This window comes from Ostrinia nubilalis, chromosome 16, assembly GCF_963855985.1.
Source record: "Ostrinia nubilalis chromosome 16, ilOstNubi1.1, whole genome shotgun sequence".
In the NCBI taxonomy this organism is placed as follows: Eukaryota; Metazoa; Arthropoda; class Insecta; order Lepidoptera; family Crambidae; genus Ostrinia; species Ostrinia nubilalis.
The window spans coordinates 6,005,267-6,021,361 of NC_087103.1; the positions used below are offsets into that span (position 1 = coordinate 6,005,267).

Here is a 16,095-nt window from a genome sequence, read left to right on the forward strand (position 1 = left end):
CCTCAACGCTTCTTCCTCAGCCTGTTCCTCCTCCTCGGCCTTCTTCTGCAACTCGTCGTAGGACATGGCGACGATGGCCAAGATCAAGTTCACGAGGTAGAACGAGCCCAAGAAGATGATCACCACGAAGAACAGCACGTGCCAAGACCCCGCTGACCGCAACACCTGGTGAGCATTTAAAATACTTATTTAATATACTATCTTTTGCCTGCCGCTTCGCTCGCATAATTTTGATGTGTCACAAAAAGATGCGATCGCGCGCGTGTTCCTATTTCAAAAACAGCGACAAAAGTAAAGTTGTTGCAATTCACGAAGGCGAGTGAGTTTTACATGTGTGGTGGCTCGCTACTGTTAGTTTTGATAGACATTACACTATCGTTATGTCACGGTAATACTATCTAATGTGCATGTACACGTAAACACAAGTAAAGCTCACTCGCCTTCGTGAGTTGCAAGAACTATACCTACCTACTCTATGTTTTTCCCTGAGCCTCAAACTCTTTATGATCAAATTGCCTTATTGGTAAATTGGTTTAAGCGTAAAAAGGTACAAAACATCATTTATAATATTAGTAGAGATTTCGTCACGTTTATGTCGTACGTTCATATAGAAACGGGAATGTCCGATTAGCCCTTTCCTGATGATGTAACCTCGTAAGCCTACACTCATTAAATATTGACACAAATGAGTGTCATACAGTTTGTCGACGCTACACTCCAATCGGCTTCATATCGAATATGGAAATGAATGTTCTATGACCGTCACATAGTTACAATAGGCATTTCCACGCCAAATCCGAGCTATTTGTGAAAATTAACGTTAAAGATAATAAATAAATAATAAAATATCCTTGGACATTTTTAACGTTAAAGATAATAAATAAATAATAAAATATCCTTGGACATTTTACACTGGGCCTCTAGTCCCAAACTAAGCAAAGCTTGTACTATGGGTACTAGACGACGGATATAAACATACTTAAATACTGCAAATATAGTTTCTACACGGAAACCCAATTTTTTTGCTCGAATTTGTTTGGTAACAGCTTTTAAATAAGTCTGGTAGTTATACTACCTTCTTATACACACAAATTGTCTGTACGGCTATCTTAAATGACATGTTCAAAGGGTAACTTACCAATTGGTAGAGATTCTCCCAATAGTCCTGGGTCATTAGACGGAAAGCGGACAAAAAAGCCCAGCCGAAGGTGTCGAAGCTCGTGTATCCGTAGTTCGGGTTCGGCCCGAAGCCCTGCAGACACACGTAGCCCGGCTCGCATTGCCTGAGGACAAATAATGAATCATTAACAAAAAAAGTTCATAGATTTCTGTTGTTCAAAAAACAAAATTTTCTTTGAAAGACTCGCGATGTCGGATCCTTTATCAAAAATCAAGTAGATATTTCAATTAAAGTCTATCAAAAAATATTTCTATCTTGAGTGTCAGAATATAGTCTTAGGGCTCGTCCCCACGGTGATCTAGTTTTGCGGAATTTAGTAATGCATTGATCCCGCAAAACTAAACTCTCGTGTGAACGCATATTTCTGTGTCTTCGTGGGAACAAGCTCTTAGGGCTTCTTGTAAGATTAACAAATGATCATTATGTTTCTGAAGTTATTATAACTTACCCTGCCCCTGATGAGTTTCCACATAGCGGATATTCACCTCCTTCTTCGTACCAGTTCGCTAAAAACAAAAGTTTCAGTAAGTTTACCCCAAATTCTTGTACTAGATGGAAGTTTAAGTGTTCAACGGGCAGGACCACATTAAAGTTATGGTTTAACTAATTTAAACTTCGATTATTTGGGCGACCAATAGATTCCTGGCCTATTTAGTAAACAAATACAATACATTTATACGTAACGTTAGACCCAGAACAGACGGTGAAACGCAACTGCAACGAAACTGCAACTGCTAGTTACTTTTGGGTTGCATCTAAGTTTTTGCCATAGCGTCCGTTGAGAGACCACACATGACGCGACCAGTTTGAAACTTTCAGTTTCAGTTTCATTCATAAGAATCATCAGAAAGTTGCAGTTTCGTTGCAGTTGCGTTTCACCGTCTGTTCTGGGCCTTAGGGTTAGGTAACAAGGACTTTGAGCGTGTACAAATAAAATATTTTGACCCCAAATAATGGGAAAGGGCTAGGGCAAAGAAGAGTAGGGTCTTTGACACTATTTATAAGCTGACTACTATTATGTTTAAGTGTTAGTTTAGATGTGACTAAACATTTTTTTTACAAAATTCAATGTAGATAACTCTTACTTTCATTCTGGCAAAACCTCTCCCAGTTCTCATCGGTGAGGTTCCCCCACGAGCCGTCTTCCGGGAACACCTTGACGCACTTCTGCGTGAGCACACCCATGTAGATTTGCAGCCCCATCAGTGCGAACACGGATAGAGAGAACATGGTCAGGATGATCACGTCCCGCAGATTCTTCACGGACTCTATCACGGCTCCGACGATGGTCTTCAAACCTGACATCAGATATCACGTCAAAATTGGGGAGGCTAATAGTGAGAAAGGAATGTGATAGGTGAGCTGATAGCTTACCTTTGGGTTTATGGGATGAAAGTAAGGCACACGCAAAAATGTAAAGGGTATAAGATAATAATGATTATAAAAGAATTACATTGATATATTTAGGCTGAGTTGCACCATCTAACTTTAACCGTAAATAACGATAACCAGTGTGTTTAGTATGGAGTTTGACAGATTTCTGATGTTTGTTAAAGCTAAAGTATGATGGTGCAACCCAACCTTAGTTTTGAAGTCAGTACCCAAGTTTTTAATCACTTGTGGTTTCTGTCCCTGTTTATTACTCTAACTAATTAATAAAGTGAGATAAAAGGACTCGGCTACAAATTACTACAGCGTCTAAAGTATTCTAATTAACATCAATATATAAATTACCCGGTACAATGGCCACAGTCTTCAACGCTCGCAGTACCCTGAACGTTCTTAGCGCGGCCAAGTTTCCAAGATCTATGCCCATCGTCACATAACTGCAAACAGATACCCACAACCACAAAATCTAAGTTAATACACATCACTACAAACTACTATAAACTCTAATTCATCATACAAAATATTTATGACAAAAAGCCGAGTTAAAGTTTACTCTTCCCTATCTCGAAATTCACATTGAATTACTTATTTATTGTACACTTTCGAAGTAAACTTTCTAAGTAATCAACAACAAATATTGTTCTATAAAACAACTATTAATGAGTCTTTAACTATAAAATCTACTTATAAACATTTTTCAATAAGTAACTTTCTACGTATATCAATAAAATTGTCTACTACTCACGCTAAAGCTATTACTACGAAGTCAAGCCAATTCCATGCATCTCTAAGGTATGTGAATGGCTGTAGTATGAAACCCCGGGCCATTACTTTCACCGCTGATTCAAACGTGTAGATCCCGGTAAAGATAACTCTGCAAAAATTCACCGGCTCTGAGGAACTCCGCTCAACAAAATAGACAATAATCTCAAATCAAATAAATCCAAACTGTTATATGGTGAAATCAAAAAAGTTCTGTATTTGAACTTGTTGGTATGATATTAACAAAACAACTAAGCAATCATCTTACAGGTCGATGTCACACACATGGGGACTTTAACTAATGATTAATGATAAAAGATGTAGCAATGTAGGTATGTAATATGTACAAATAATACCATTAATAACAATTAAAGAAATGCTTTAGTGACAAAATGATGGAACGATGTTAATAATCATATTTCCAATGCACGGAGCCAGACTATGAACAGAGTTTTAATGGCTATCGTGATTGTCAGAAACTTATTAAAGTAGACCAATTAACTTAATGCCAGGTATATGGTTAATTAATTTGATACAGGGAATCGTGACACAATAAAGAGAAACACAAAACCTACCTAACTCATTATTATGTACAAATTCTTCTGTCTGTTCAGCATTGCGAAATTGAATTGTCAAAAATATGAAAGGATTTTCCATCTATAATTTCAATAGGTTTTCTATGAATAAACATTACTATTATCTGATTAACTATGTACTTCGATTATATTCAATGCTAATATAAAATGTACTTCCGATAAATCTAAGTATTAATAAATTTAATTCGAAAACTAGCTGAATACTAACAATTTTGAAACTAACGTGCACTCTACAAAATTTTCTAAGACCTATAAAATATGTTCGGATTTATCCAATGGTATACTTTGCGTTGTAGTTTGATAGTATTAATCGAGTATGTTATGAACTAGGATGTAATGGGAATTAATTGGTAGAATGTACTTACTCAGTACTTTCAACAGTCGGTGTCGTCGGCATTATCATAAGTATGCAGTTCACTAAGATCGTCGTAATGATAAACAAAGAGAACAAAGGATGCACTAATATGTATATCGCCACTCTTCTTATTGGATTGAACGGGTTAAGTATCCATAGGGCGTTCGTTGCCGAAAATCTGAAGATATCTTTACCCTTGCTTATAACTACGAAGGTCTGTAAAAAAACAGAAATATATTAAGCCTTCTGAAGGTAGTTGAACTAAATTCATGAATGTTAATATCATTCTCATAACTGCTTATTCAGATTCTAAAATCTTCTAGTATCAAAGCGTAATAAACATTTCTAAGAACGTAAAAATGTTGCTACTTACTGTCTGGTTATGGTAGAAAGGGTCAATATCCTCTAGGGGTGTGGAGGCGAGTTCCAGAGGGAAGGAGCCCTGCATTCGCACCGGCAAGGGCAAGCCCTGCTCCAGGGTCGCGTCCGGCTGAGGGCCTTCGTCCTCGTCTTCGTCATCGTATCGCACCTACACATCATTAATAGCATCACCATAGTTGTCATCACAAATTCATTCTTCTTCATCTTTAGCATTTACTTCATCACCAATTCTGAACTCCCTACCATGTTCGTATTTGAAATTACATCCATGTTTGAAAATGAGCAAATGACGCATGCCATCTATTAAAACCTCGATGTATTTCCAAAGTGAACATTAATTTGTTAATTTGTAAAATAATGCTAAAGTTCGATCCATGACAAGCTAGCCTACTAGAGCAAGCCTATCAAAAGATCATCGTATTCTGATATGACTTTGCAACAATACTGTGTCAATTTGTTATAGTGTTGTATTGGAGGCTTATGAAACTCATCATTAGAATGGAATAGTCAATTGATGAATTTCGCCTTTTAGGGTTATTATTTGGTTTCATGTTCAGGATCGGGCATAGATTGATGTATTGTTACAAAGTTGTCAAGTCAGCATGTCTGGTGAAGGCGTTTATCAAGCTTATTCAACTCGTGTAGTGCTGTCTGTGACTATGATGCGTATCTGGCGGAACTAGAAGCGTTCGAGTTTGTCCTCGCTATTGTGTTACCATTCCGAATGCTCATCAAGGCCACTTCAATTGAATGCGACGCTAATTTGGCTCTTTTCAATGCTTTCATACCAATCTTTTCTTTTTTGTTTTCGACTATTCATTGCTTGAAACTATTCGCTACTGATTTTTGAAACTTTATTTGTATGAAAACTTTAATTTCGGTAAAGTCTCTATTGACGGCGTAGTCGGCGTATTTTTTAAAATTCTAGTTATTGATTTAACTTGTATTCGAAATCGGTTCCAAAATAGGAGGTGTGTAGCGCAAGCTTCAGAAAAATGTTACAAAAATACGAATCATAACCAACGAAATTGTATGATATTCATTCTTATTATTTGTTGAACAACTGTTTGCTAATAAGATTCAATATGCACTAATCGCTAGCTAGGTGTTGTCACCATGCTAGACCTAAATGACAGCATCCAAGATGATGGCGAACATGAGCCAGTCCTGTGCAATGCTTGATGGTGAATGTAATGTGCTGAGTGTATTGAAAAACGCTTATACAGCTAAAGGTCCTAGTATTTCAGCTTATGGTTGCTTCGTTAGGTCGATTATGGTTTAATGCTAAACGGGTTCCTAATTGGATTTGGTTCTTTTACTAATATTGACTATGATTTTTTGGGTTCCCGGGATAACTAAGGAATGTGATAAAATTACAATTCTTAATTACACGCTTATAAAAATTACAGATCTGACAATTACGGGTTGTGTATTTACTAACGATGTCTGATATCTACGGATCCTATTACTTGGATTGGTGGTGGAGGAATCTTCACTTTTACGTTGTCGATTTGCAAATAAACATGACAAGCCTTCTTTTAATTAACTACGAGTAAGATTAGCTGTTACGCAGTGTTGTTACCACTCCGTGCTCGAGTAACAGCTAAGCTTGCGAACGTCGTAATACTTGGCCGACAAAGCGATGTGTTCGAGGAGAATGCTTTAAATGCGGTCAATATGCATAAATCAGAATGCAGCACAAGTTATCGCAATCGAACAATTGTGGCGCCAATATACTCGGTGTTGTAAACACCCAATCATAATCAATTTTGAAGTTACTAGCGATAACTTGCTGATCAAAGTCTCTAATAAAAATGAGCCGTAAAAAGGTAAAAGGGGCAAGCAAGCAATCTTACTTCTTTTTTCTTTTTCGGCCGCCCCAAATCGTTCTGGAATAGTTTAAAAATTATCCGTCAGAGTAATCAAACGTGTCACTAAATCAAGTAGGTGCCACACTGTAGGTACTTCTAAGTGAGAATTCACAAGAGTGCGTTCTTGTTATCGGATTACATAATGTGAAACAACTCCAAATCGGCTTATACACACTCGAGTTGCCAATGAAGTAACAGTTGTTACTTGTATTATTGTTTGTTGGTGTTCGGTTCTAGACACAAATGAGTGGTGCGTGTAGTGTACGCGTACTGACCTCGCCTTCCGCTCGTTTTTTCTCGAGTTCCTTTTGCTTGGCATGCTCCTCTGCTATGCGGGCTTCGATAGCGGCTAGTGACTCTCTTGTGAAGGGTCGGAACAAGCTTCGTTCTTCCTCGCTAATCGAGTCCAAGTCCTCGGACATTGTCTATCGAACTCCCCCCGAGTGAACTGCCTACTGCATGGAACAGAAACATGTATGTTAGATTAGTAATTCCTAACAGAAGGCGGTAATAAGCCCTTATTTACGTAATCTATACCAAATAAAGTGGCAGCTGACAATAAAAGCGATTCAATGGATTTACTGTAATGTTTCATCTGCAGCACGATTACGCAAGAATATAAGAATTTCTTGTTTAAGGAAAGTAGGTCAAGGCTTCGTACTACGATATACGAATCTAGTCATTTATTCTCTTTTCCGGGGATGTTGGTTGAGCGTTGTATTTGCGTGTTTACTAACGACATTTCCGGCATCGAATGCTCCCTTTATTTTCCGAAGTTCTGCTTTTGTTTTATTACTGAATGAGATTGTGAAACAAAAATTCCATTCAATACATATTTTGATTGATATCATCTGGATCTTGAACGACTCTTACTGTAAAAGAGTACACCTTACCATAATATTTAGTATGTAGTAGTATCAAAAATCTTATAATGTTAACAGATGTTTTGGCTTTGCAATAATTTCGATGTTATTTAGGTCGTGTTTATTTATTAAATGGTACGTTCTTACAGTATAATAAATAATCCTCTCAAGGGTACACAAATTCTGTAAGAGCAAATCTCAGATTAGGGCGGAGTGCGGACAGAACCCTATTGAATGTTTTCCCAAGGGTGTTTAAAAAGTATTCGAAGATACAAGTCTTTTTACTACCTACTATGTGAGCAGAATTTAAGATCCTTTTTAGCAAGGGCTGAATATTCAAGTAAGTAACAGTTTTAGGTAATCACCATTCTACATAATTCCGTAACATTATTGAAAGATTTATTAAACAAAGCGAATTCATCTTCACTTAATTGGTGGCTGGTTAAAAAACTGTCAAAATAGCCTTTTAAAGGAAATATAGGAATTAGAAGTGTCCTCCAATTTCCCACAGTATTTTGTAGTGTTTCAAGGCGAAAGTCTTATCACCTTGAAACACTACAAAAAGTCAATAGTATGAGTAAATATTATTCAGCTCTAGAGAAGATTAACCCATCGCCGACAACTTTATACTCCGGCTTTTTCTCTTGCAAAAACTTCCGATAGTAAACTATGGGGGAGGGTGCGAATGAAGAGCAGTAGAGAGCAGACTAATTACCGTAGTGTGTGTTACCTGCTAACAGTGAATGGGTGGGTGTGTGTGGTGGGGGAAACGAGCGCGGCCGCACGCTTTGCGCCCGCGACCTCCCACCGACCACCAACGGCCGCTACGCCCCTCTGCAATCAACACACGGGTTACATGATGTCATTAGTACAAACATTAATTAAGAAATGGCTGGAAATGGAAATTAAAGTTAGTTTTTTTTAATGAAAGCTACAACTCTACATTTTTATTAAAATTATTTGATTCGCTATCGTTAAAAGATAAATAAGTTGTTCTGCCGAGTCATCAAAATAGAGACGGTTTGATTGCCAATTCCTGAACATTAATCACTCTACAAATCTGACAAGTAAAAATGTTATGTAAGTCTGCTTCTTGAATAAATTTTAGGTACGTAACGGCTGATTTTATCTAGTCATACTGCAGAATCACGTCTCACGTTCGTCAGGGACTAGGTATTTTATTGTTATTTCGCCTAAAAGCTAGATTCCGCATTTATTCATATCCCGTTTACATTAAGCAAGTAGCAACTGTTAAATATTATTCAATAGATAGGTGCCATTATCACTGTCTCGAGATATTGCTAAAATTCGATTACATAATTAAGCTCCGGCATTCAATACCACGTAATAGAGTGACAAGGAGTGAATCAACCGCCTTTGATTGACGGGCCCGTGCTAATCCTGTGCCATGGGCGGGCGGGCACGATGACCCAAGGGCTGAGGACAGCCTCGGAAGTTCGGGGGCGGATTAATCATCTTACGTACCGCATTCGTAGTAAACAAAACATCAAATAATTAAATGTCTCGTTAAATTGATTGCCGAGGAGTAAACAAGACGTCGCGCCGTCTCAGAATGACAGCTTAATAGCCCGCTAATCCCGTATCATGGTTAAAAGGGAATGGTGATCGGAGCTTAGAACCACGGTCGTACCATGAAAGCTCGCAGCGGATTATCACCGAATATACGATATTCGTAGTAAATTCAGTTCGTTCATTCGTTTCAGCCGAAAGAGGTCCACTGCTGGACAAAGGCATCCCCCAAGGATTTCCACACACCGGTCCTGCGCCGCTCGCATCCAGGCACCTCGCGCGATCTTCACCAGATCGTCGGTCCACCTAGTGCGAGGCCTGCCCACGCTACGTCTTACGGCTCGTGGTCGCCACTCAAGAACTTTCCTGCCCCAGCGGCCATCAGCTCTACGAGCTATGTGCCCCGCCCACTGCCACTTGATTTAAGCGAATCTGCGGGCTATGTCAGTCACTTTGATTCTCCTACGGATCTCCTCATTTCTGATTCGATCACGCAGGGAAAGTCAGTATGGAATAATAAAATGTGTCTCTTGTTATCCATAGCCAGATGAATGGTTGTGCCATTCAAAGGCTAATAAATTGACATTATTGAATCAGTACCCTATCTTACCCTATATGCTACGGCTCGGCGAGCACGGTGACCGCAGAAGGCTGAGTGCCGTCGCACCGTAGCGCGTTTTAAGTGAGAATTACATTTAGGTAATACTGATATTAATTAAGTAAACAGTACAAAACTTAGTATTTTGTTTAACACGTGTCATCGCAAAACTAATTAACGGTATCACAACAGTCCTATCCTAAGTACATTTTGCTCGTATATCTATGGCCTAAGTAAGGCTTTATCGTAGCGCGGAAGCTCGGGGCGGATTACCGTCGTACGTGCCGTATTATTTGTAAACAATACGGTTCTCATTTAGTACTCCGTGACGCACAGACGTGACAGTGATTGTGCAAGTCAAAGGCTAAACGACATGCAGTTATAGCGTTCAGAGGCGACTTACTAACTATTTTACTTGTCATATTTGTAGAATACAATACAAAACTAGGATTTATTTATGGATACCGAGAGTCAACGTTATCATTACGGTCTCGTAAGTTAGCAAACATACGGGTCTTCTTATATTTGCGAACTTAAGTCCTACAGCCTGCTATACAGTTATTGTCTTTGATGACAGACAAATATTAACTACAGACAGACAAGTATTTCCAGCGATGAAAGTTTGCCTCGCACAGAAGTTGTAAAGTTAATTTATGTCCAATAAAAAGAATGTCGCAAAGTTTTGAAGTTCTACGAGTAGTTTGTTCAACAAAGGAATCGTGTAGACGTTGGTTATTTGCTTCTACTATTAAATCCGTCTATCGAAATAAACGATCAAACAATTGTTAGTTATTTTAGTAACAGAAAGAAGAAAATAATGTAGGTGAGTTTTCAGCAGCATACCTACTTGATGAAAGTTTTACTAACAACTAACTATTCCGTTTTTGTTTGCATACTTGCGTTTGTTCTTGATTACGCACTTGCTTATTTTTACGCATTTGCTTTCTTGTTTAGCCTAGGTGCAGACCACCGATTTTTATATGGCCGAAAGTTGGGTCGGGCTGTTAATTAATATTATTGGAGATGTATGAAAGTGCGCACATTACACCGATTTGGTATCGGCCGATTCTTCAAACAAATTAGAATCGGGTCCAACTATCGGCCAACTAAAGTCGGTGGTCTGCGCCTAGCCTGAACTTGCTCACCTGTCGTCCACGCGTGCAGTGTGGCCGCGGCTACCGAGGAGATGAAAGTTACCACGTGTTCGCTGATCGGGACAGCCAGCAAATTGGCAAGATTTTTCATGACCGACCTGGAACAAAAGAAAAAAGTTTAGTTTCAAACAATTGTTTGTTAATTTCCCTTTAATGCCTTAAGCTCCGACGAGATTTCAAAAGCGGACACACTTTAACAACAACAAGTTTACTTTTTTTGCTGAAATTATGGAATGAAAAATAATTTAGAGACGTTAACCAGAGGGTGGAAACATTGATTTTTAGCGAAACAACAGGCGAAGGTCGTCATAATCTCCCAACTCTTCTGAACAAGCTCGTTGGTTGTTTTACGCGAGGATCTGGTGAAGGTCGCGGAATACATCTGGATGCGGACAGCGCAAGAACGTCGGCTTAGAAATCCTTGAGGCTTTTTTCCAGCAGTGGACGTCCTTTGGCCATGGTACACGTATATGGGGAGTAAGGGCGTGCCCATACCAGGATGTTAGGCTTCCGATTTGAATATCATAGTTGATACTAGTCATGAACTATGATACTAATCGCACCCCCCAGTATTCACAGTTTTTCAGACATAGAGACCAGCCCCCCCTGAAAAATAACCCTAGAGACGCCAATGCCTTTGGCTAAATGATGATGATGATGTTTACCGTATATAGTGCTGTGTGTAGGGTGGTGTCTAGAGGGCGCGCGGTGGGATGGCCGCGTCGCCCGCAGGCCTCATGCGCTCCTCTCTCCAGTTTCGGCGCGCGCGCAACATCTGATTCAGCGCAATAGCCGAGCCTGAAACAATTGATGAAAACAATTAATAAAAATTATCCAACTATCATAAACCCTACATCCCACTAATTTGCGTAACGTGCGTAAGTTGCGTAACGTGAAAGTTTGTGAGGATGGACGGATGCTTGTTACTCTTTCAGTCTTAAACCACTGATGCGGTTAAGATTACATTTAGTAAATATAGTGATAGATTGAGAAGAAATATAGTGACACATTTTACCCCGCTTTTTAGAATGGGTAAAAAAGCAAAAGCGCGGTATCTGGGGGCACGGCAGTGCCCCCACCAAGTCGAGCAAAAAAGCGGCACGGCCGTACCATCCTTTTCTCGAAGCAATTCAGGCCATTTTCGATAAAGATTTTCTGTGACAGACCGAAATTCACGTAGGAGAAGACGCGGGCAAAACTACTTCGAAATTTTCATAAAAGTCCAGTAATAGTTTTGGTACCTAAGTGCATGTAGCTGAAAGGCTTTGAAGTCGAAGCAGCTGGCTTTCAGTCCAGAACACTGTTTATAAAACCAAACAGACGTCCATTTAAATCAACTAAATTCAATTTCAATACAAGAGGAGACAAGAAAATACCAGTTTGAAATAAAATTCGGAAAACTTTGATCTCTGAAAAATAAACATCCACTATATTTAGTTTCTCCACTAGCCCACATATTACTCGTACCTGTACAAGTTTAACGTTATGTTGGCTATTTGGACCGTTTATTAGAACATTAACAGAACCACTTTTCGATTTTATTTAGTTGTCAATGAAAATAAAAGTTAACTCGTTTGTTTTTTTTACAGATAAGCACCGGTCTTCAGTAATTAGGTGAGTTCGCAATCATTCTAAATTAAAATAAGCTTTAATTACCAAAAACATACTGTGTATGTGTATTAAGTAGGTACATCGTATGGTAATGACTACGGATAGTATTTTAATTTACATGTGTAACGTGAAAGCATTACGGTTGAACGAACCTAGAGTTATTTTTACGTTACAGATTTGTTCTGCAGGCTATATTGATTCTAGGTCGATGCCTGTGGGACACACTGACACTAAAATCGATACCCAATTTGGTTAAAACATTGAAAGCTTGAATCAACCTGATTTTTCCAAAAATAAAATATGATTTCGTGTTGCTTTGGATACAATACAATTCAAATATGAGCAAAAGAATCAATTGAAAGCATTATTAATTAAAAGCGTAATTAATAACATAAATACGAGTCTTATGATAATAACTGCGATAGTAATGAGTAATTTTCATGTGTAGGTAACCTGAAAGCTTCACGATTCAGTGAACATAGTGTTATTTTACACATCGCGGCACGCGGCGTTAATATCTAACTAATCTATGACAAACATTTTAAGGCCGGGTAGCAGAGAAAATGGCGAAAATGAGGTTTTCATTTATCATTTTTGAGGTACTAAACAGTAAAATTAAAGGCTAAGATTTTTATTGGGCATAGTTGAGGATATTTTCTAGGGCAATTAACGGATGGAAACACGATTTGATGAAGTTGACTCGATAGAATAAATTCCCAAAGTTACCTCTATTCGTTTTCTATTTATGGTTTTATTTTTAAAATAAGCGATTTGAGATTCTAAATCTTTTACTACACTAAAGTTCAGAAATAACTTGAGGGCTTTTAACGGATGAAATTTTTATATTGCGTCTTATTTAGTTACTATGTTAAAAAATGTGGAAAAAATCGTCCATGACGGCTTGGACAATCTCAATCAGTCGCGCGGTGGCGCTTACGGAGGACGGACGCGTGTCAGTTTTATGGCCGTGACAGTTCGCGATTTGTCAATATTTTTGACAATGATGACTTTGATGAGTCACAGTATAATAATATCAGTGCTACTGGAGAAAGCTAAAATTTTTGATAATAATTAAGAATTATCAATTTTGTCTACCTATTGAAATTTAAATCGTTCGCATCCTTTTAAACGAAGACTCTACTCATGATACATAGTACATTCCTCGAGAGACAAAACCGATGAGTTAAAATTACATTTTAATAGTACCTACATACAATCGTCTTTACACTCTTTAGAAGACACTGACACTGATACAAATAAATAATAAAAAATTAGGTCAGTGGGTCAAATATAGGGGCAGCTGCACGTCACTGAAAGACGATTCTGTTTACTCGGCATCTGGGCTGGAGAACATGAATCCTTGTTTACAGATGCAGATGTAAATGGAGTTATAACTGGACAAATTTTACATGAAATGTGTAACAGAAATCAGTTAAAAGACACGTACATGGAATACCAATAAGGTTGCGGAGGGAAAGCTACCTATATAAACTAGCAGCCGCCCGCGACTTCGTTCGCGTAGACCTAGTTTTACCCCCGTTAGATATCATGTTGATAGATGGCGTGTCACGGCTTCCCCGAAATGAATATTTACGAACGTCATACAGTAGTTTGTCCAGCGCTGTAGATTTTAACCAATGACGATAGGTAAATGGCGCTTTTTAGACACGTCTTATTTATTAATTGAAATTTATTTGTCACATATCGTCATAAGTGTTAGCCTATATGTTAATCTGGGTTATAAACAATAATACTGTAAAGTTTCAACAAAATCCGTTCAGTAGTTTTTGAGTGAAAGAGTAACAAACATCCAGACATCCAAACTTTCGCCTTTATAATATTAGTAGGAAGTAGGATATTTCACAATCCAAACTAATATTTTACTATTTAGTTTAGCATTTACTTACCTACAGTAAATATTAGTTTGGATTGTGAAATGTTTAAAATAAAAAAAAAAAAAAAACAAAATAGGGTTTCAAATTACCTATCTTTATCTAATTTATAAAGAGGTAAAGTTTGTGTGTTTGTATATTTGTTAAATTGTAAGGGGTTATCTCGGGATCTGCTGAACCGATTTTAAAAAATCTTTCACCAATAGAAAGCCACATTATATCTGAGTGTAATAGGTTATATAAAAACCGAAAAATACTACGCGGGCGAAGCGGCGGGCGGAAAGCTAGTTTATTTATAATTATGTATTATGTACTAGCATAATAATTATTAAAGTCTAAGTCAAACATTCTTTACTTGTGTGGACCTATATTAACGAGAGATTAGACCTAGACAAGGCGTCAAATATTTCAAGAAAAAAATTAAAAACTATTATAAAGCTAAATTTTGCTCTCATGGAGCCTTTATCTACTCTGACAAATCAAGACTTAAAGAAGAAACTAATAATAAAACTATTTAACTGTCCTGCAATGAAAAGCTTGATCGGGTATAACACCTCAAGTTATTTTAGAACTTGATTTCATGAAAAGACTCTGAATATCAAATCGCTTAGGTATCTAAAGTCAAACGATTCTGAAATGTCAAGTGGCATAAAGTTGGGACTAATAAATAACCCATTAAGATAGTAACGCCCTCCTGTCAATGACATACCTGGAACGTTAGAGTATTGGACAACTAGTAAAAATGCTTTGTCCTAAATGACTGACGGATATCGTAGAGACCTGAAAGTTGGAAGGTGTGTTCTTTGTATGACGTAGGCATCCGATTTTCCGAAATGGGGTCATGAAATGAAGTGGGTGAAAAAAGGGGGCAAAGATTGTATGGGACAGTGATTCTTTGGTTCAATCTACTTGAAATTTTGCTTAACAATTCCTTAATATTATAATTCATGACAAACGTGTGAAAGGGGTAGAAAGTTATTTTGGGAGTCATTTGCGTCGAAGTTGATATCAATACTAGATACTTACTGCTTTTGATTTAATTACTTTTTATTTTTACAAGTGTTTGATAACTCCATGTCAGTTTGCAATCAATGTCAAGTGAAATCTCAAATTGAAATGTCCAATCTCAATGAGGAGGCTCTGCATTTATTCCTAGAATTCCCCTAACACCATCAAATTACCCTTTCGAATTCAAGACAGTGCAGTTTCCCATCAAAATCTGCTTCGTAATGACTATAAACAAAGCTCAAAGTCAAACTCTAGCAACCTCTGCATAAACTCCCATGAGTGCTCAGAGCGAGTGCCTGCGCCAGGTAACCGCGTGTGATGCTCATAGTGATTTTCGATACAGAGCCCCGTAATACGTTGTACCTACATAAATTATGGAAAGAAAACACCCAGACCAATACAAACAAATATGTATGCAATTTTAGTATGATATTTTTATTTATTAATAAACAAAAAGACTGAACAAAATTGATGCGTGTACTGATTAATGTAATTAACCACATGCAAAGTTTCGTGAATTGCAACAACTATAATTTATTATCCAAGCTCTAAATAATCGCTACTACGAATAACTGATCATAAAATGTTTTTCTGATGAACTGATCATTAAATGACCTACCGATAGGTCGGGTGACGTAATCTTGAAATTCTTTTGAACTTCCGGAAGGTCGGGTGATGCCATGCCTCTTTGAACCGTGTTTACTTTGGCAGTTATATTTTATATTTATTCGATTCTAAAATATATTCCCAAAAATTCTGAAAGGTGTTTTAATTTGTATCACTTGGATATGATTTGTATTAGAAAGTGTTGTGAGTGTGACGCTTGAATGGAAGGAAGTCAACCTAACCTAACCAACTGGTATTTTTATACTGTGTAGCTGGGAGAGCTCTTTGGCGCGCTGTCT

The 16,095-nt window shown here is 37.8% G+C and overlaps 1 protein-coding gene and 1 long non-coding RNA gene across 2 annotated transcripts in view; one reads left to right on the plus strand and one right to left on the minus strand.

The window, feature by feature from the left end:
• The window catches only part of LOC135079290 (sodium channel protein para), a 32,545-nt gene extending 21,144 nt beyond the window's left edge, over positions 1 to 11,401 (minus strand). The window contains exons 1-13 of the mRNA XM_063973908.1: positions 11,345 to 11,401; positions 10,671 to 10,777; positions 8,128 to 8,231; positions 6,810 to 6,989; positions 6,520 to 6,552; positions 4,656 to 4,811; positions 4,293 to 4,498; positions 3,315 to 3,443; positions 2,915 to 3,006; positions 2,266 to 2,478; positions 1,629 to 1,686; positions 1,139 to 1,283; positions 1 to 165 (exon numbers count right to left, since the gene is read on the minus strand). Coding sequence (XP_063829978.1) covers positions 1 to 165; positions 1,139 to 1,283; positions 1,629 to 1,686; positions 2,266 to 2,478; positions 2,915 to 3,006; positions 3,315 to 3,443; positions 4,293 to 4,498; positions 4,656 to 4,811; positions 6,520 to 6,552; positions 6,810 to 6,956 — 1,344 coding nt within the window. The 5' untranslated portion in view covers positions 6,957 to 6,989; positions 8,128 to 8,231; positions 10,671 to 10,777; positions 11,345 to 11,401. The remainder of the gene's footprint in view (positions 166 to 1,138; positions 1,284 to 1,628; positions 1,687 to 2,265; positions 2,479 to 2,914; positions 3,007 to 3,314; positions 3,444 to 4,292; positions 4,499 to 4,655; positions 4,812 to 6,519; positions 6,553 to 6,809; positions 6,990 to 8,127; positions 8,232 to 10,670; positions 10,778 to 11,344) is intronic.
• The window catches only part of LOC135079291 (uncharacterized), a 27,986-nt gene continuing 11,997 nt past the window's right edge, over positions 107 to 16,095 (plus strand). Inside the window, exons 1-2 of the long non-coding RNA XR_010258772.1 lie at positions 107 to 168; positions 12,269 to 12,293. This is a non-coding gene — a long non-coding RNA (uncharacterized LOC135079291). The remainder of the gene's footprint in view (positions 169 to 12,268; positions 12,294 to 16,095) is intronic.